The 20,219-nt window shown below is 34.0% G+C and overlaps 1 protein-coding gene, 1 long non-coding RNA gene and 1 pseudogene across 6 annotated transcripts; 2 read left to right on the top strand and 1 right to left on the bottom strand.

Annotated features, from left to right (window-relative positions):
• Window positions 1-1,637: 1,637 nt before the first annotated feature.
• LOC145047586 (uncharacterized) lies at window positions 1,638-4,574 on the top strand. The gene is made up of 5 exons (XR_013682287.1): window positions 1,638-2,161; window positions 2,248-2,383; window positions 3,160-3,316; window positions 4,106-4,285; window positions 4,393-4,574. It is a non-coding gene; the product is annotated as an uncharacterized LOC145047586 (long non-coding RNA).
• A 3,929-nt stretch (window positions 4,575-8,503) lies between these two features.
• LOC145047585 (uncharacterized) lies at window positions 8,504-11,100 on the top strand. 4 transcript variants are annotated; one of them, XM_078995890.1, is made up of 6 exons: window positions 8,504-8,760; window positions 8,884-9,047; window positions 9,117-9,192; window positions 9,436-9,562; window positions 9,638-9,815; window positions 10,840-11,100. In XM_078995890.1, the coding sequence occupies exons 2-5, from the start codon at window positions 8,928-8,930 to the stop codon at window positions 9,813-9,815; spliced, it is 501 nt and encodes a 166-aa protein (XP_078852016.1). In that variant the 5' UTR covers window positions 8,504-8,760; window positions 8,884-8,927; the 3' UTR covers window positions 10,840-11,100. The 4 variants fall into 4 exon arrangements, with proteins under 4 accessions (XP_078852016.1, XP_078852015.1, XP_078852013.1 ...); XM_078995889.1 differs by lacking the exon at window positions 10,840-11,100 and adding an exon at window positions 10,196-10,429; XM_078995887.1 differs by lacking the exon at window positions 10,840-11,100 and adding an exon at window positions 9,955-10,429.
• A 2,072-nt stretch (window positions 11,101-13,172) lies between these two features.
• LOC145047584 (uncharacterized) lies at window positions 13,173-19,752 on the bottom strand (annotated as a pseudogene). The gene is made up of 8 exons (XR_013682286.1): window positions 18,257-19,752; window positions 17,361-17,515; window positions 17,065-17,269; window positions 16,541-16,866; window positions 15,863-16,085; window positions 14,842-15,002; window positions 14,078-14,754; window positions 13,173-13,638 (listed from the first exon to the last, which is right to left on the bottom strand). The product of XR_013682286.1 is annotated as an uncharacterized LOC145047584 (transcript).
• Between the last annotated feature and the right edge of the window lie 467 nt (window positions 19,753-20,219).

The following is a 20,219-nucleotide window of genomic DNA, read 5'->3' as shown; positions in this document are numbered from 1 at the left end:
TCTTAAAAGTCAAACCTTGCTCGATTCCACTGTCAAATAACATAAGGTAGATGTATTTTTTATTTTATGTCAGCCAAATAAAGAAAAAATGGTAAGAATGATCAAATTGACCAAAAAAATCAAATGGTCATTTTAACTAAAAAAAACTCTACGTTATTTATTTATTTATTTTAAGTATTTTATGTCAGTATAAGGTTCTTCTTTGTTCATTTTAATTTTACCCCCCCCCCCCCCCCCCCCCCTAAAAAAAAAGTATACTTTCTATTATAAAAGATTCATATCATTATAACAATATTTTTTGTTCGGTTTAAGTTTTATGTAGGCCAAATGACAAAAAGGGTCAAAATGGTCAAATTGACCAAAAAGGCAGAAATTGTCATTTTCAGTAAATTCTACAAAGAGCATTATACTTTTGTGTAGGGAATTTTCAAAACTTAACAACACCACTTTAGAATTGTACAATGATATAACTAGGAATTTTTTTTTTTTATCAAAGTTATGTTATAACCAATGTTATCACATAGATATACATAGAGAAATAGTATGCAATGCATACCTTTTCTATGAAGCCTGCTTGAAAATATGAGTGAACAACACAATTGCCATGTATAGCTAGAAGAAACCCAACAAAAGGTTAATTAAAGTTTGATAAACTATAATTTTGTATGTTTATGACAAGTAAATGTTATAATTATATAGCATTGTACTTTGAAAGTACAATGTTATAATTATGTATTGTATGACAGTTAATTAGTTCTACATGTAGAACATCAATCATGCTACTGGATTTCTAAACTATGATTGGATTAATATAATATGAAGACATAAATAGAAAACTATAATTATCAACTTATTAGAGTTTCTTCAGAAGGGGCTGACTTTGAGAAAAAGCTTGAAGGCACATTACATGCAACATGTTTTGCATGGGTTTAAGTACTAGAACCTACAAGATGATAGTAGTAGACATAATTTATAAACACTAAACGATTCATATTGAAAACTATTTATTTCCCTGTTTGTATACAAGTGTTTCGAAATTTACGCAAAAAGTGGAATTTTTATTTATAACATCTTTTATTCTTAATTTTCATTTGTACATTGTTATATATTTTTAATATACGTTTATTGCAATAAATCAATTTGTATTTTTCCATATACCAATTTTCTTTTGCTTCATTCATTATGGTTGTTTTATATTTCATTATATAATATCATCATTTTCTTTTATTAATTTGCATATAAATAATGTCCCAAGAATCTTAAAAACATCACATATTTATTTGAAACAATCATTATAAAGTTACATAACAATCACATATCTTTATCACTTAATAATTTTTTAAAAATAATTGAATAATAATCATCACTTAATTATCATAATTTGTTAAATTTTATAACCATGGTTTCCCACGGTTATAACCATATATATATATATTAAAGTTGAAATTTTATCCAATTATGGTTCGTGTTACAGTTGAAGTTACATTCCAGCTCCCTGAACTTTTTATGTTTGTGAATTTTTTCACTTTTGTTTGATTTCTATCTTCTCTTTACAATGAGTCCTTTTATGTAATTATATTGGACCTCTTGGTAAATGGCCGGTCAATGATGGATACATGTCAACTTTCTCCTCTAATTTCATCTTCATCCTCAACACACGTTTCAATTTTTTGTTTCACCGTTTTTTGGCCCAATGAAATCCTTCCAGAGCATCGACTCCACCACTTCTCTACCGACTTATACTCTAGGATGTTTAACAATCGACCCCCACCTCTTCTTCCTCAAATATCATCATTGATTTCATCCACTTCTTCAACCCTAGAACATTACCTCTCAACGGTTTACGAGTTCCGTCCACCTCAGAGAAGAAGACGGTCGTCTCGACTACCACCACGTGATCAACTTCACACCTGCTTTACCCATATCGTACCCCATCATCGACGGCTTTCTACAAGGCGCACCGCTACCGACCAACTTCGTCGACGACGTCGCTAAGTCCGGTAACATTGACATTCTCAGCCGTCGGTTGCATCGATCCTCTAAGCATAAGGTGAAAGGTGCCGTTCGATTTTCGGATCAGAGATACCATAAACCTGCCCACTGATGCTAATGGTAGAAGAGGCCAGTGAAGCAGTGGTATCACACCCAATCGACAATACAGGTAAACTTCGGCTCTATGTCGGGTATAATTTTAGCCCTAATATCATTGCTATATTGTAATTTAAGTATGGTATTTACAATTTCTAGATCACATATACAAACGAACCGAAGCGGTAATTGATTCTCACACTGTAAAGAAAAAAGGTCATTTTATACTGAGAAATTGTGAAGCGAGATAGTTGTGTATATGCCAATTGCTTGGAGTTTCGGAAGACTTTATAAGGTATAAACCAGACACAAATAATCAATTCTTCGATTCACCTTTTCTCCCATTATTTCTGCTGAGTATCTATGTAATTGACTATTTTTTGAAACAACTTTTTTAGTAATTTTTCAATGATTATGTTTTTGGGTTTGTGAAGAAAATCACTTAAAGCAACACAAGAAGTGTTCTTTAACGAAGAAAAAAATATAATATAGTGTTTATGTTTACTACAATTAATTTGTTGCTATGGAGCAACAATAACATAGAATCATTGAATTATATGAGCTCTATCAAGCTTCATAGGTTATAGTTTTTTTTTTCAGGCTTTTAGTCCAAATTCTCAATTATGAAATTTCCTTTTCTTTTATATTTAATGCTTGCTTCAAGTTTCTACTTCTCCTCCAAAAACAAAGCAACCGATAGGTAAATACAGTGAAGCTGATAAATTTTGGATATAATTTCTTTCTGGCATCAATTACGTTGATACATCATTCGTGAATGTTGGTAATCATATTTGGCTTTTTACAGTAAATAAAAGAGTTTAAAGCTTTCCATGACTGACTTGTCTTGATGGCTTACCTGCAGATACAAATGGCAATAAAGAAATTGGTTAAAAAAAGTATTACTATCTAACACTCTTTACTCTTAAACTTAGGTGAATAGATACCTTTATGTGTTGTTGGGTCATAATATTCTGCATTCCTGCAACAGATACCCCATTGTTGAGTAAATTACCAATTTCTCCTTATGCTTTTCTATATTTCTATTTTAAGCCCATCTCTTTGCAATTGCAGTCCCTGTTTTACTGGAAATGAATTGGAAGTGAGAGACAAAGAATTTGTTATTTGGGATGGGAATCTCGAAAATATCCCAATGCAGCAGGGTGTTGTCGCTTAACCTGACCACCACCACCACCAACAACAACAACAGCAACATGTTTACCTTTTTTAGGTAATTCTTTTACGTGTATTTTTTAATCATTATATTGTATTTTTTGAGCAAAAAAAGAGCTTGGTCATGCCATATGTGATCTTAAATTCCATACGAAGTTAAGTCTAACGAAATGCAAAAAAATTAGCAAATTTTTTAATCAACGTATTGTATTTTGAGAATCAAATTCAATTATAACAACGAAAACTGCTTTGTTTTTTATAGCATTATTTTAGTTGGATGGATTTTTCGAAATACAATCTTGCATTAGCAAGAAATGAAAGTAGAACGTAATAGAAAAAATATTAACAAATATACAATGCTATTTATTAGATTTAACAATTTAGTTATTTTTAGTATGTAGGGAAAAAGGAGAGCAGTGTAGTCACCAAGAGATTTTACTTTTGAGCACTTTGTTTTTTTTTTTTTTTTTTCGTGCTTATTGGTAAGTAAGAGGCATTACCGATTGGAAGTCAATTCCGATCAAATCCTAATTTTTATTACAAAAGGGTATTGAACCGAATTGCATGGGAATTCAAGAAATACTTGTATTTTGTAGATTTATTTTCTTATAAAGCAACTTATTACAGATTTATTGTAGGCTTTTCTAAATCACAGGATACTTTTTTTTTTTCGTAAATTGAAATGTGCTCTGATCTCCCTTATTTGAAGATCTTATTTACAGATTTACTGAAGGTTGTTTTTTTTTTTAATTATTTTTTTATTTAACTATTTTGAGTTCTTAATCGACTCTTCTCTTAGTTGTAGATTTAACCGAATTTTTTTTTTTAATTTCTGTTACAAAATCAGCACTTAAAGGGATCTCAAAGCTGCAAAAGCTTATCAAGATTTATATAAAACTGCCAAGTACTTTGCAGTCCTCACACTCTTGGGCCATGAACAATTATGCTTCTGGCTCTCAACCGTTGCAGCCAGTTTAGTCATCATAGCACGTCTAGCAATCAACAGGTCTGGCCGACTACATAGAAGGTAATAACAAAGAATGAGGTCGACGAAATACATTTTTATGCAGTCCAATTTTTTGAAGGGTATATTGGTCATTTTCTTATATTTTTCTCATTCTCCTTCATTTATAGATTCCATTGGTTTTGAAGCTACAAGGGAGACCTAATAAAGGTCAAGCAGGAGGAATTGGAGCAGTACCAACCAGAGGAAGCAGTTGGACTGGTGCTGCCTTAGACTTTATTTGGTTAAATTAATTTTGTACCCAACATATGTGTTTTAAAAAGAGAATATATCTCAGTTTGCTTCTACTTCATTTTTTAAGCATCATACTTTCATAGTCAACCAGTTATAGCATCCTACTTCCATGACAAACGACTTATAAACGATAACACCATCTTTAACGTAATGTCTTCTATCGGTTTTCTTTGACATAAGTGTCGAATCTTTCTTATCTAGTTATTATTATTATTATTATTATTATTATTATTTTCTTTCTAAAAAGGACCGATTACTTTTAACCATTAAGACCAAGATTTTAGGCTTAAAAGTTAAAACTTAAAAGAACCGGCCAAACGAGATGCTTACACTTTAAAACACCAGGCCTTTTCAGTTTTCAGGCTTTTCTCAGGCCAGGCTTAGGACCCCTCTTAAGCCCAAGCCCGATTAACCAAAATTGATTTTTCTATAACCAATTTAAAAATGTCTTTTTATTTTTATCCTTTTAAACCAAGATCGGTTTAAAACCGGTGTTTGGGCATATCGAGTCACTTATCTGTTCCTTTTTTTTTTTTTTCCAAAAAATAAAAAGAAAAAAAGAAGTGTAGAGAGAAAAATGGGTTTTATTTAATTGTTTTTTTTTCTCTTCTCTTCTAACTCACGAGGAAAAGAGGTAAAAAGGTTAGGAGCAAAATATTTAAGGATTTTTTGCAAAAAGCTGGTGACTTGAAAGATTGAAGCTTCATGGTATAATTATGTCTTCTTAAGCTTCATAGTATAAATTGTTAGGGATTTGATGTAACAACCCAAAATATGGTCTAAAAAATTTCATTTTTTAAAAATCTATAAAATAATATTTCTAAATATCATTCATACATTAAAAAATATCCAATAGATCAAATGTCATAAAAATCAGAGTAAATTATCATATGCGAAATCTCAACGGTGTGTGCGATGCAGTCAACCCGAGCTTTTTCTTTGCTACCGGAAGTACCTGAAACATAAACTGAAAACAGTAAACACAAAGTTTAGTGAGTTTCCCAAACTACCACATACCATACATAATAAATCACATACTCCCCCGTGCCTGACATCGAGCGTCGCCTGGTATACATAACAACACATGACACATGCAAGGGTCACATATACTCCTAGCATCCTAGCATGACCAATAAGGATCGACATTAACCCACTAAAGCCCAATGAGGAAACTCAACTCAAATGCTGAATCTCACAGAAAGAAATCCCTAACTACTGCCCTGACGACTCCTCGAGCTATTAGGGAAAAAATAACACCCAATCAATACTTGGGTTCCAAACTATAACCAATAATCCATACTTGGGATATAATAACCATTTTATCCTTGGCCTAGCTTGATCCACAACTAAGGCCCAAAACCACAAACCACTAAGGCCAACACTAAATAATCTTCCAAAGCCCACTAATGGCCCGATTTTCCAAATTAGGCCCAAACACCTCTAGCGGGCCTACCCTAAAGCCCAATCATATCCATAGTCCAAAAACCTGATTTCAGATGGCCCACTACAACCCAAAGCAACAAGGTCCAAGAAAACGACCCAAACCGAGGCCCAAACAACGCCAAGCCCATCTGTCAAAGTACGCGAGGCGTACTCGGCTGTACGCTAAGCGTACACGCTGCATGGCTTGTACGTTACGTATACGAGCTTGTACGCCCAACGTACTCACCCAATAAGCCTTTTCTTCATTAAGTCCTTAACACTTAATTCTAGAAGTCCTAAACACAGATCTGAATCATACACGACCTATTAACCCATACAGTCGACATCTTGGTGGCTTTGCATGCTCCAAGTGGGCCCAAACGCGAAATATGACAATCTACTTCCATGAAAATGGCCATTACTCATGCATGGTTTGATTAAAGCTTCCAACGTTGCAACTTTATGACACTAGGACCCAAAGAACACCAAGAGTAGCAACTCTAAGCTTCAGAAACATAAGTAATCCATAAGAACTCATCTATGGAACCAAAAAGGGTCCAAAAGCTAAAACATGGACATCTAAGCTTCTAAAGATCAATATCAAGACTTTATACCTTGCAGAAGCTAGAAATGAAGCAGAGAACCCGAATCTACAAGCTTATCCTTGAACCACCACCTTGCTCCAACCTTCTCTTACTTGAAAATGAGACAAAACACACCAAAATGCACTCAAAGGAACTTTCAAGGTCAAGAACACTCAACAATGAGGTTAGAGTTTCGTGGAGGCTATTTAGGGACAAGAGGGAGGCCGGTAAAGAAGTTCTTAGGTCATAATGTTCTTTAAATAATTCTCAAACCCTAAATATTAGGGTTTTGGGAACTGGCCACGTACGTTGCGCGTACTCCCTTGTACGCAACGCGTACATGCATGGCACCTACGTTCAATCCTCATCAATACGCCCAATGTACATAGGGTGGTACGCCCCGCGTACTGCACCCTAAGCCCAATAAGGAAAGACCCAATGGATCAAGGTCCAAAACATAACAAATAATTAACCCGAATTAATATAAATACCTTGGAAATGATCGAGCGTTACATTTTATATGCCAAAGCATTCACGGATCTGGGTGAACAAACCAACAACGAATTGGAAAGTTAATTGTATTGAAAACACTGGAGAATGGAATATCATCTAACACTTAAAAGAATTACATAAACAATCAACCAAAATATAATTCTAATTACACCAACACATATTTAACGCATTTCTACTATTAATGTTGTATTATATGTCTACACGAAAAGATGATGATACACTTTATTCAATTAGGATCAAAACCATAAAATAGAAACTAACATTCAAAAGAATAACATATATAATTAATTGATATATAATCCTAACTACACCAACATATATTTAACATGTTTGAAATATTAATGTGGTAGTGTAGATCTACGAGAAGAAAACCATAGAATGATAAAAACAGTGATTCAAAATAAAATTGTTTGCTAAAGTGTAACCTTACTAAATGCTTGATTACAAATTATCTTCCGAACCAACTAAATAAAAAAAAATATTGATTTGATGAGATAATAACTTGATAAAAAGTTAATATTAATCTCAATGTTTGGAACTCTCTTAAATTGTTACAAAATGTTGGGTCAATGTCACTTCTATCGTGCTCGTGCCATTTGTGTGTTGGTGATTTTAGTATCGTAAATAGAATTATATGTCTTGTGAGGGACTTAGACTTAAGAATGAAAGAAAAATCTGAACATGACTGGGAAACCCGAAACCCAAAATTTATGGTTGGGGACACGTTTTTTCGCCAATGGGTTAGGGATCGAGGGATTATCGATTATTCTTATCGGGGTTGGGGCAGTAAATATGAGACGTACCTGACCCGCCCTACTCCTGATATATGCTCTGCAACTTTCTCTTCAATTCTCCCTGCTTTTGGCTTTTACTCTTTGTTGACAACTGTTGAAGCCTCGCCGTCACAACAACACGATGAGACAGATCCCTACCCCCATTATCGTCTATTGCAGTAGAAACATCACCGTTGTGCCTAAGAATAAAAGCAACAAAACGAGAACAATAAAGCTCCAAACTCCAACTGCATGGCTCCATGCCACCGCTCTTCCATTGATCACTTCCTAGCCTCCACTACTTAGTGGCAATGACCATGACTTTAATCTTCCCATAAGGTAAGTTTTGATTTTTGCGATTCGAATACTCCGATACATGTGATGGTTTTAAATTTTCATTGTTTAGCGGTTGTAGCTTTCTCCAAGCTTTCATATATATTTTCATTGTTAAGTTTCATGTGTAAAGTGTTTTAGAGGGTAGAGTTTGGTTTGAAGAGAAGTTTAATCTGATTGGATGCCTCGATAATATATGTATCAGGGACACAGTGGGTATGTGAACAATTTTCAAAATATGGCCATTTTACGAGTAACTCTTAAAATTAAGATCCATTTACCATTTATTTAAAAAAATTACAATACATTTAAATAAAGTTTAAACAATAAAAATAAAACGAATAGGTGAAATTGCATAAACCCTAAAGCTAATTCATTTGCAACTGAAGAAGAAAATAAAGGGATATCAGACTTCTTCTCGCGACGCCTCCGTCCACAAGACCACAACCACCACCGCACGTCGGCACAAGTGAGGCAGTGACCAGACCGTCATCATAATCGCCGTTTTGCCCCACCAGGCACCACTGCCCAGCAGCCCCTCCCTTCGGCTCTTCCTTCCATCGCACAGCCCCTGTGGCCTGAATTCGTTCGACTCAAAACTGCTTCCTCTTCCAGCTCGGTGAGTACTTTCTCCTAGTTTCCCTGTATTCTCCCCTAAATCTATTTGGATGGATCTGATCTGTAGTTGTAGATGTAATGTGTTCATTTAATCAATTTAAAGTGTTAATTTTGTTGATTTTAGATACAGAGCTCCATAATCATCTACAAGTGTGATTAAAGTGAAAAATGGCTACAAAAGGTGGAAGGAAAAATCTGAAGAGGGCTGTTAATGATGAGACATTAACTCTTCAACCAGGCCAAAGCATCATGCAAGTTGTTTCTCTTCGAGGCTCCAATCTAATTGAGGTTATTCACCACATCCTTATCACTTGTTATCGGTATGATTAGATACATGACTGATTGATTTAAGTACAGATAATTGATGCCAAAGGAGACAAAGCTTTGGCGATTTTCCCAGCTAAATTTCAGAAAAGCATGTGGATAAAACGAGGTGTGAGTTCATGTACTTTCAGTTGCATTATACTTTGAAAAATCTACCAAATTATAGCACTGAAAATTGCTTTGTGTATGGATGACATTGCCATAATTGGGTAGATATTTCAAAGTACACAATGCTGTAATAATTGAAAAGTGAAAGGAAGATGCAGTAGTGGACAAATCAATGAAAGCAGATTGCTATTTCTATCATTTAACCCATATAAATGGTGAATTAGATGATGAATAAATGTTGCAGGTAGTTTTGTGGTGGTTGATGATAGTGGGAGAGAAGAGGCTGTTGAGTCTGGAAGAAAAGTGGCTTGTGTTGTTCTTCAAGTTCTTTTCCATGAACAAGTTAGATCATTACAAAAGTCTCCAGAATGGTTAGTTTGTTTATTAATGATCTCAAATTCTTCAATATAAAAAATACTTATTTGCAATTTGTTTTATTAATGCAGGCCAGAAATCTTTAAATCAGCCATAGTGGAGAAAAACCCTTCAATAACACAGGAAAATTGTGAGGAGCTAGAGTCTAGTGAAGATGATGGGCTGCCCCCACTGGAAGCCAATACAAACAGAAGACCTGTAGAACTTTGGTCAGATACAGAGTCAGATTCTGAAACAGAAGATTCTTAAGTATGTAATTATGCTACTATCATGATTGTTGTTTTCTTCTTTCTTAATTATTACAATTATTTATTTATTTATTTCACTACCAAAATAGAATGATTTTGAGGAAAACTTCTCTTTGCATATTGTTTTCTTCATTTTGCAGCACAGGGTAAGGTTATGGGAGAGTCACCAAAGTCGAACATTGCATTTTTAGAGTTTTAACATTACAAATTCTTCTATACAAATGTGGTCCATTGGTATAAAAAGAAATTAAAAAAATAATGCTTGATAAGCTCCAATTCATTTGACCGATTCTTGTCTTCGCTTAAGGTGTCATTAGATTGATACACACCATTGCTGAATCATGCACATACCCATAACCTTCACTTGTTTATGTCATCCAGACCTTCTCCTCAATATGAGCAGCTGCTACAAGTTTATCCAACAACAGCATACAACCATCATTCCTAGCTGATTCTTGGGCCGACTTAAACTTTAATCGCTTTTCGTCATTTGGACAAGAGAATGATTTCACAAATGTAGTTAAATTCGGATATGTCCCATCAGTAAGATGATACAATGCTTGTATGATGTCCCATTTGCTTGAAACAACACCTCATACGAATTCCCAAGGATAATGTCGTTGAATATCGATGATTGTGTATAAAATATTGATGTCGTTGTTGGCACACGATGGACCAAAAAATGCATGCCATATCCTAAGATCATTAAACACCATTGCTTCTAAAATTATTGCCGGCTGCTTTTGATCACCTCTCATAAATTGACCATGCCATGCTTTATGACACATTGACCACCCCTGATGCACATAATCAATACTACCAAACATTCTAGAGAAACCATGTTTGTTTTTATGTGATGTATACAATTGTTGGATGTAGCTAACTGTAGCCTTGCATAAATAACGACTATGATAGAAGATAATCACAAGTTTAACAAACTTGTATAGATATTCCCGCGTCGTTCACTCTGACATCCTCAAATACTTATCCCATGCCTAATAATAGTTGACGAATTACAACTCTAGGGCATGAGGCATTCGGCGCATTGAAGGGTAGTAGAAGGCGGCAAAACGCAGCTCAACAATCATGCCAAAAAAATCAGAAAATGAAGAGTCGATCATGTGGAATAATCAAGCCTAAATAAGAAATCGATTGCCTTGAGTCTTGCAAAGCAACAGTGAGTTTTTTTTTAAAAATCTACTTTTTTTTCTTTCATTATTTAAAGTTTAAATCAAAATCTGTAATTCCTAAACTCTGAAATCTGAAATTCTGCATCCGAAATAGTAACCAAAATCTTATTCTTTGCGTTTTGATTCTTTTCTTTCGAGAATTTTGAATGCATATTTGTCAAATGGATTTGTGTGGTTTGCCTTAGTTTGTGGAATGTGGAAATAGGAATCCCTGTAAATTTTATGATTTTTGCATTTTATAAATAGAGCCTAAACTGGATGGTTTTGCCCTTAATTTGAGTTTGGTTGTGCATTTTCTCTTGAGCTGTTGATGTGTAACATACTTTTGATCCAAGTTTGGACAATTTTGTCCCCGAAGATGGTAATTGAAATTTCAAGTGGATTTGGATGTTGTTTGTAATCTTGATGATCTCTTATGTTAGGAGGTGATTTGATCTAAGTTTGAACAATTTTGTCCCCGAAGATGGTAATCGATGATAAGTTATAATTATCTTTATCATCGACTTGATAGATAAACTTTTTCTTTGTGTATTAATTTATAGACATCAAACATGCCTCTAAATAAAAATTGTATTAGGTGTTGTTTGATTTTCTGAAGCAAAAATTCATGAAGTCTGCGGACCACCTCTGCAACCCTCTGCAGTAGAAGAGGTGGACCAAACGGCTGCAGACTATAATAAGAAACGTGTTTGTTTTTTTAACATCTGCATACTGCTGCAGATATTAAAAAATTAAAATAAACTAATTTTATAAACCGAAAATAGCTTTTTAATACGTAAAATTTAATAATGTATAACATTTCGGTAAAAATTAATGATATTTCAGTAAAAAAGAATGATATTTCAACAAAAAATAAAGATATTTTAGTAAAAAATAATGATATTTCATCAAGAAATTATCATTATTGAATATAAAAAAATGAAAAATAAATTCAATAAGAATAAACGGAAAAAAAATGTGAAATAAAATTTTAATAACATATAATCAAATTTTCAGCAATAAAAAAAGAAGAGGAGGTTAGAAGATGCAGTACAAGTGCTGCGCCAAACAGAGCCTGCGCAGAGGTTTTTGACTCAAAAGACTTCTAAAAAACAAACAACTGCGAGATGAAAAATGCTGCGCGTGTGCTGCGCCGCGCAGCAGTAAGAGGTTTGAAGAGGTTTTTTCCAAAAAACAAACAACACCTTAGTATTTTTGTTCTAGAAATTTATGTTGTATACGAGCATGGTGTATATATAGGGGCACTATCAACTATTTTTCGTCCGGGGCATGGAAAACAAATAGACCGGCCCTGAATAGTATCATGAACAATATTAGTATGAATAGTAACCGTGAACAGTAATTTGCCGATTGGTACTTAACACAAAAAACCCTCCCACCCTAAACCTCGCTCCGATACCATGTTAACAATAATAGATTGAGGGTAAAAATACCTTATTGATTGTATATCTTTTACAAGGAGGCGGTACAAGACTATATATAGAGGCAGGATCCCTAGACAAAGGAAACATTATGAGCCCATGGGCTAACTATGCCTAAAACTAATATATGCAATATTTACATTCTAATAATATTCAAACAAATCCCATGCTTTCGAGAGTCAGGCTGATTAGGTGCTTGGTGCTTGGATTAGGGTCTGGTAGCACTGTGCATGTCTTCCTTTGGTAAACCAAATAGGGTCAGGACTTATCAAGTGTCTCACTCTATGTTTCAGTTGGTTTTTACACTTGTTTTGTGTTTTAAGAAATGCAACTTGTTTGCAAAAACGCATATCATATAACAAAAAAACAAACAAAAAATAAAGAACAACTCAAGGCTATGTTTGGCGTACTAGCTGAAAAGTTAGCTGTTAGCTGAAAAGCTGACTGATAGCTGAAAAGCTAGTTGATAGCTGAAAAGCTAGCTGATAAAAAATGACGTTTGGTAAAACTAGCTGAAAAGCTAGTTGAAATATATAAAATTACATAAAAAGACATGTGAAAGTATGTGTTTCTATAATTAATTAAAGGGTGTATTTGTAATTTTTAAAAAAGCTCCTAAAAAGCTAGTCTAAGTAGCTTTTGAAAAAGCTAGCTTATAAGCTACTTTTTGGCTTACCAAATACGACAGCATAAAAAAACTCGAAAAATAAGCTAGCTTATCAGCTAGCTGTGGCGCGCCAAACACAATTATAAGAAATTTCAACATTATATAAGCCATGATATTAATTATCACAGATAAAATAGGTATTCTTAAAACCTACAAAGAATATATCAGACCTATAATACATTTGGTCCTGAGAACCTATTGATGGGCTTGAAGGAAACTTCCAGCACTGTTTTAATAAAGGGAATTGAGTGTTATATACGAATACCTGCGAGACACTAGGGCATCTGTTGTATCATCTGCAACATCTGTATCATCTGAATCATTATCTATAATCCATGTTGGCATGGGTAGTTTTGGTATAGGGAGAGTCTTGTTTGTCAGCATGGCAACAACTTCCTCCATTGTTGGTCTGTCAGCTGCATCATTTGAGATACACAGCAGCCCAATGAGGATGAATCTTGCTGTGATTCTTAAACCGGCATGAATTCTACGATCAATCATATTTTGATCTTTTCCTAACCACCAATCTTTCCAAACCTGCAACAACTGCACATGTCTAAAGTTATACTCCAACCATTGCACCAAAAAGAAGTATGTCTTGACATTTTTCATATAAGTTATTTTGATCCATGTACTTTGTATGTCATGCATTACATGTAGCCCGTTCATATTTCTCCTTGTCTAGATAATAAAATCATATAGCATTTCTCTCTTACGCCAAATAATTGAGATCCACAAAACGTAAAAGAAAAAAGAATAACCAAAATGCTTTTCCATGATTTAAACCTTTTGTCAGAAATCAGTAATCACATTAAAAAAAAAAAGTTACTAGAGGAAAAAGGTTGGTAATAAACTTGGTAGGAAAATCTATGTCAAATTATATGCTTGGGTCGATCTTAAACAACCAGTATCTGTTTTTTTTAGAATATATAGGATATTGTAGAAGCACCATTCTAATATCATAGACGAATCTGATCATACTTACAGTTCGGTGTGCAGTGAAATAGTGTCTATTATACCCAGTCATGGTTTCCAAAATCAACACACCAAATCCATGCACATCATCCTTAGTTGACAGCCGATTATCATGCCAAAAATCCGACAGTTTGGGGTTAAAATTTCCATCTAAAAGAATATTTGCAGGTTTGACATTACCATGTATGACATCATGCTGGTGAAGGTAAACAAGTACCCTAGCAACAGCCAATATTACTTTTTTTCGCTTATTCCAGTCCAAAAGAGTACATCCACGATCTACAAAGACATCATGGAGCACATGTTTGTCAGGTTTAATCTAAATCTTAAAATCTATCATTTAAATATGAAGTTTAGATATAACGTAAGGTCAACGGTACTGATTGCTTGCTCTTAAACTCGATCACAAGTTCTCAAGAGGGTGCAATTTACCCTCCGATATATAAGCATGCGTTGTAGGTTTCAAAAAATAAAATTCATATCAAATAGCATGTGATCTAGACTTCCACACACTGCAAACTCATAGACAAGGAATACTTCTAGTTCTCCAGTGGAATATCCAAGCAACTTGAGCAAATTCTCATGCTCAAGTTTTAGCAGCAATGCCACTTCATTTGTATAGTATTGGGAACCAAATTTAGGATTATGTCTGGCAATTGATACATCTTGTCCATTTTGTAGTGTTCCCTAAAAAGATAAACTAAGTTGTAGCTTTTAGCAGCCTTTGGAAACCTAAAAATAATGTGATTAGATAAGATACATGACTACGTATACCTTGTAGACGGTGAAACCATGATAACCCCAACGTGAAATTTTATTATTCTCAGAGAAGTTCTCAGTTGCAACATTGATGATTCTGAACTCAAACCTGTGTAATATTCTGTTTTCACCTCCAATACTATCAAAGTATACCTCCAAATATCTTGTAATCCCAACTAAAAATAAAAATCTGTTAGAAGCAAATAAGATAGATTTATTGTATAATATGGTATAATATATTCAATAGAACAAGTCTATGTTCTGAGTTTTGTATCATATGAATGTGAAAGTAACACAAAAAAGCATATCTAATGCTTGAAAATGAAACATCCCTAAAGTTCATACCAAACGAAAGTTGTATCTAGATAGAGTCCCAAATTATAAGTTTCTTATGGCGCCTCATGCTATTTTTATATAAATCAAGTTTTTATAAAAACTAATTAAGAGGTTAAATTTGTTTGTGTTAAAATTAAAAGATTTCTTAGAGGTGTCTCGTTTATCTAAAGTTATGATTTTTTGTTGAAAGAATTTTTTGATTGAAAATCTTGTTTAGCTAGGCACTTCACTTTTACTTTCAAAAATATAAAAACTAAAGGAAAAACTTTATGTTCTCTAAATAAAAAATCATTTTAAAGGTTTCTTCCATATCAAATATTAAGAAATTTCGAAAAAGAAATTTCAAAAAAGAGTTGCTCAAGTGTTCCCACTTTATTTAACAACAAATGCTTATTTTTTATAAAATATAAACTGTTGGGCTGATTTCATTCAAATCTGGATGAGACAAAAAAGTTATAAAATTTGAAATCACACTCGGTGTGTTACCCGGCTAGAGGGTACTGTAAATTCGTCCAAGTGGATTAAACTCTCAAAGAGGAGAGCCCAACCATATATTATATTTGTTTTGCTTGATTCCTTCTCCACACACTATTTTATAAACTGTGTGGTTGTTTCTATCTACTAGCTTTGTTTAACTTGGTGGGTTATCTTGTGAGTGAACTTAAATTGTCAAAAAGTCATTAAAGTTTTTTATCAGCACCTCTCCCATTTTGTGTAATCCATGTTGGCATAAATGGTTTTGGTATAGGGAGATTCCTGTTGGTCAGCATGGCAACAACTTCCTCCATTGTTGGTCTGTCAGCTGCATCACTTGAAATACACATCAGCCCAATGAGGATGCATCTTGTTGTAATGATTGAATTTGCTTGAATTCTAGGATCAATTATATTTCCATCTTTTCCTGACCACCAATCCCTCCAAGCCTACAACAATTTCACATGTCAATAGTTATATATACTCCCACCATCGCACCAAAAAGAATTTTGTCTTGACATTTTCTATATAAGTTTGGAATTGATCATTTTGATTGATGTACTTTATGCTTCATTCATTACATGTAGCCTGTTTAAATTTCTTCCTAAAAAAGTAACACGATCATATGACAGTTCTATCTCGCACCATAATTGAGACCAACAAAACGTAAAAGAAAAAAAAAAAAAAAAAAAACAAAATGCTTTTCCATGATTTAGAACTTTTTGTCAAAGATCAGTAATCACATCGAATCACTAGTTACAAGTGGAAAAGGTTAGAGAAAACTTGAATTTTGCTTTTGGTTATGGTGTGTCAAATATATATAGAAATGAAATGATATAGTCATATAGTAGAAGAACAATTTTAACATCATAGAATCTGATCACTGATCGATAGTCATACTTACAGTTTGTAGTCCTTCAAAAAAGTCTTTATTATACCCGATCATCATTTCCAAAATTAACATACCAAATCCATACACATCATCCTTAGTTGACAGCTGATTAGCCTGATGTATTGCATCCACTTGGACGCAATCAACCTCCTTTATAGGCAAAAATCTTGCAACCCCAAAATCTGATAGTTTAGGGTGGAAACTTTCATCTAAAAGAATGTTTCGAGGTTTGACATTGCTGTGTACGACATCATGCTGGTGAAGGTATACAAGTACCCTAGCAACAGCCAATATTACTTTTTCTCGCTTATTCCAGTCCAAAAGAGTACATCCACGATCTACAGACATATCATGGAGCATAGGTTTGTCAAGTTTTATCCTAATATTGAAAAATATCATTTTCAATATATATGAAGTTTTAGTAAAATAATGTTAACAGTGATGATTATTTGGCATAGACACTATATCACAGACCCTTAATTGAACCAGGATGTGAGAAAAGCATGAGATGTACTTTTCAAAAATAGAATTCATACCAAATAGGAAGTGATCTAGACTTTTACATAGTGCAAACTCATAGACAAGGAATACTTGTGTTTCTTCAATGCAATATCCAAGCAGCTTGAGCAAATTCTCATGCTCAAGTTTTACCAGTAACGCAGCTTCATTTTTATACTCTTGGGATCCAGATTCAGAATTATGTCTGGCAATTGATACCTCCAGTCCATTTTGTAGACTTCCCTGAAAAGAGAAACCAAGTTAGAGCTTTTAGCAGTCCTTGTTGGGAAACTTGAAAATGATGTAAATAGATAAGATACATGACTATGCATACCCTGTACATGGAACCATCCTCCCATTGTGAACTTTTATTATTCTCAGAGAAGTTCTCAGTTGCAGAATTGATAGTTCCAAACTCAAACCTACGTAATATTCTGTTTTCACCTCCAATAGAATCAAAGTATAACTCCAAAGATGTTTTACTCCCAACTACAAATAGATATCTGTTAGAAACAAATAAGATACGTACGAGTATTGTATGATATCATATATAGAATATAATATTCAATAGAACAAGTATATATACGTTCTAAGTTTTGTACACAAATAGGGCATAACACATATCTAATGCAATAAAATGCAGCATCCCCAAAGTTAATACAAAAATAAAGTTGTATCTAAATAAAGAATTATCTAACTTCACTTATGACACTAATGATGAGGGACGTGACATGTGGAAATGGATGAAAGAAATAAGGGTTTTATCAACCTGGGAAAACCTAAGGTATATTTACCATTTTACCCTTTTTTTTCTGGATCATTAAAGCACTTAAGTTTGGCAAAAATGTTTACGAGGCAAAAACACCAAAATAAATTATCAAAACATTTCAAGGATAAATCTAGGGAATGCTATTTTGGTTGGTGACAATATAAGTTAGCTCAATTCTAGTAGGTTTTCCACAACAATTTGGGGTCAGATATGTAAATGATAATGTATTAATGATCTCTACAGAAGGAAAGATCTTTTTGTTCAAATACAAAGTTATGATGTGCCAATTCAAATTATCATCATTATACTTCTCAATGGTTGCCTACTTATCAACACAAATTGCATTACATACATATATGTTCTTCCAGTGCATGTCTACATGGAAACATCCGCATGTAAATCAGTTTGTGTGCTTATTATGCATGAGAAAAAAACAAATAAACCGGAAGAGAACATAATACCAGATTTTTCCCCATTGGACCAAGACAGAAGCTTTGGCACCTTATTACCAAATATTCTCAAAGCCGAAGGCTGCAATGTGTGATTGGCTTTTTCCTGTAAGGTTAATACAGACTCAAGACAGACCACAACCTCGGCCATTGTAGGTCGTTGCTTTGGATTGCTATGTAAACATCGATCTGCAAGCTTTGCAAATTCCTTCAAACATTTAGGCAAGATTCTCTCCCTTATATACCAATCAACGATTTGCTTTAGCCTACCTTCTTTGATAGATTCTTGAGCCCAATTTACTAAACCCCAATGCTCCTCATCAAGACTTTTGTCCACTGCTTGTTTTCCACTCAGGGCTTCAAATAATACTACCCCAAACGCATACACATCAGACTTTCTCGTCAGCCTACCAGTTGCAAAGTAGTCTGGATCGAGGTATCCAAAAGTGCCTTTCACAAAAGTGTTGACATAAGTGGAGGGTTGATTTATGGGACCTAGTTTGGACAACCCAAAATCTGAAATCTTAGCAGCCCAGCTGTCATCTAACAATATATTTGAGCTTTTCACATCGCGATGTATAACTCCATGCTTAACGCCCGTACCATTGTGAAGGTAATCTAGTCACCGAGCTGCCCCTATACATATTTTGAGTCGTCTGACCCAAGGTAAAGGACTCTGAAATTTGTGAAGATGATCTTCAAGGGTTCCATGGGGGCATATAATCGTAAACAAGGATCATTTCTTGCATTTCATTGCAGTAACCAATCAAAGAGACCAGGTGACAGTGCCTTAACTTAGAAAGCATTTGAACTTCATTCCAGAACTCTGCTGCTCCTTGATTAGACTTTGAATCCAGACGCTTAATGGCGGCAACCAAACGAGTTACCCCATTAGTGATGGTTCCTTTGTAAACTATGCCGAACCCCCCTCGCCCGATTTCTAGTGACTTATCAAAGTTTTGGGTTGCTGAGTGAATCTCAGAAATCGTAAATTGACGGCACAGATGTGGCAACTCTAAGGACGAGGAAGATTCAGCATCCATGTCGGTAGAAAAGAAGATGGTAGATATGAACTAGTATTTTAATCGGAAGGTATTCTAAAATTTGTGCTTGGTCACAGATATGCGTTAGGGTCATCATCCTTTTACATTCCTAGTCATACATATTGCTTCTCACCAGATTTCTACTCAAATTAAGAATTAATTTCGGTGTTGTACCTTCCAGAAATGTACGTCATTCCTCCATTGACTAACTTTTTTTTAATTCAATAATTGAAAGTTCAGCATCGTCGCTTGGTACTTGGGAAGACCTTGGATTGTAATAGCCGCCGATAGAGAAAAGGGTTTACAGACTGCTTTGCACGTCTTCCATAGCAATATATTCTTTTTAGGTACACCATGTTCGCACAAATGATTGAAACAAATATATTTGTACAGTCTTCTACCGTGCTCCATTCGTACATATCTCTTTAATAATCGTACAAATCAGCAGACGAGGGGTACAGATTGAGATTGAGTTTGAGTTGCTACAGAAAACTTTGTTTGGTTTTAAACAAAAATTTTCAAATTTAATACCAGTTAGTTTTATCAAATACGAACCCAATAAATTACTAAGATCCTCAGTTTAATAAAATAAATATTAAACAACTAAAATACAAATGTACACTTAGTAATAGGAATGTATATATAAAAGAGAAGAGTACGTTTATATTTAAACAATTTTTTTTTATATCACTGAAAAACGAACTTATTAAAAGCGTTCTTACTCATATAATAACGATCTTAGATTACAACTTACTTGACGTAGATGTGACATCTACATGGAAAATTAAAATGGAAAAATGACTTAGAAGAGTAATTATATTTATTTGTTTTGTTTACATTTAGATAAGTTTTTTTTTTATGCAACTAATCATCAAACTTATAAGAAGCATTCAAATATAATCATTTGTAACTAATATCCAGTTTTGATTATT

Source organism: Lactuca saligna, chromosome 5 (assembly GCF_052625555.1).
Source record: "Lactuca saligna cultivar CGN05327 chromosome 5, ASM5262555v1, whole genome shotgun sequence".
Taxonomy (NCBI): domain Eukaryota; kingdom Viridiplantae; phylum Streptophyta; class Magnoliopsida; order Asterales; family Asteraceae; genus Lactuca; species Lactuca saligna.
Note: the sequence above shows the minus strand (reverse complement) of the source record. Positions and strands in the feature narration are given on the sequence as shown.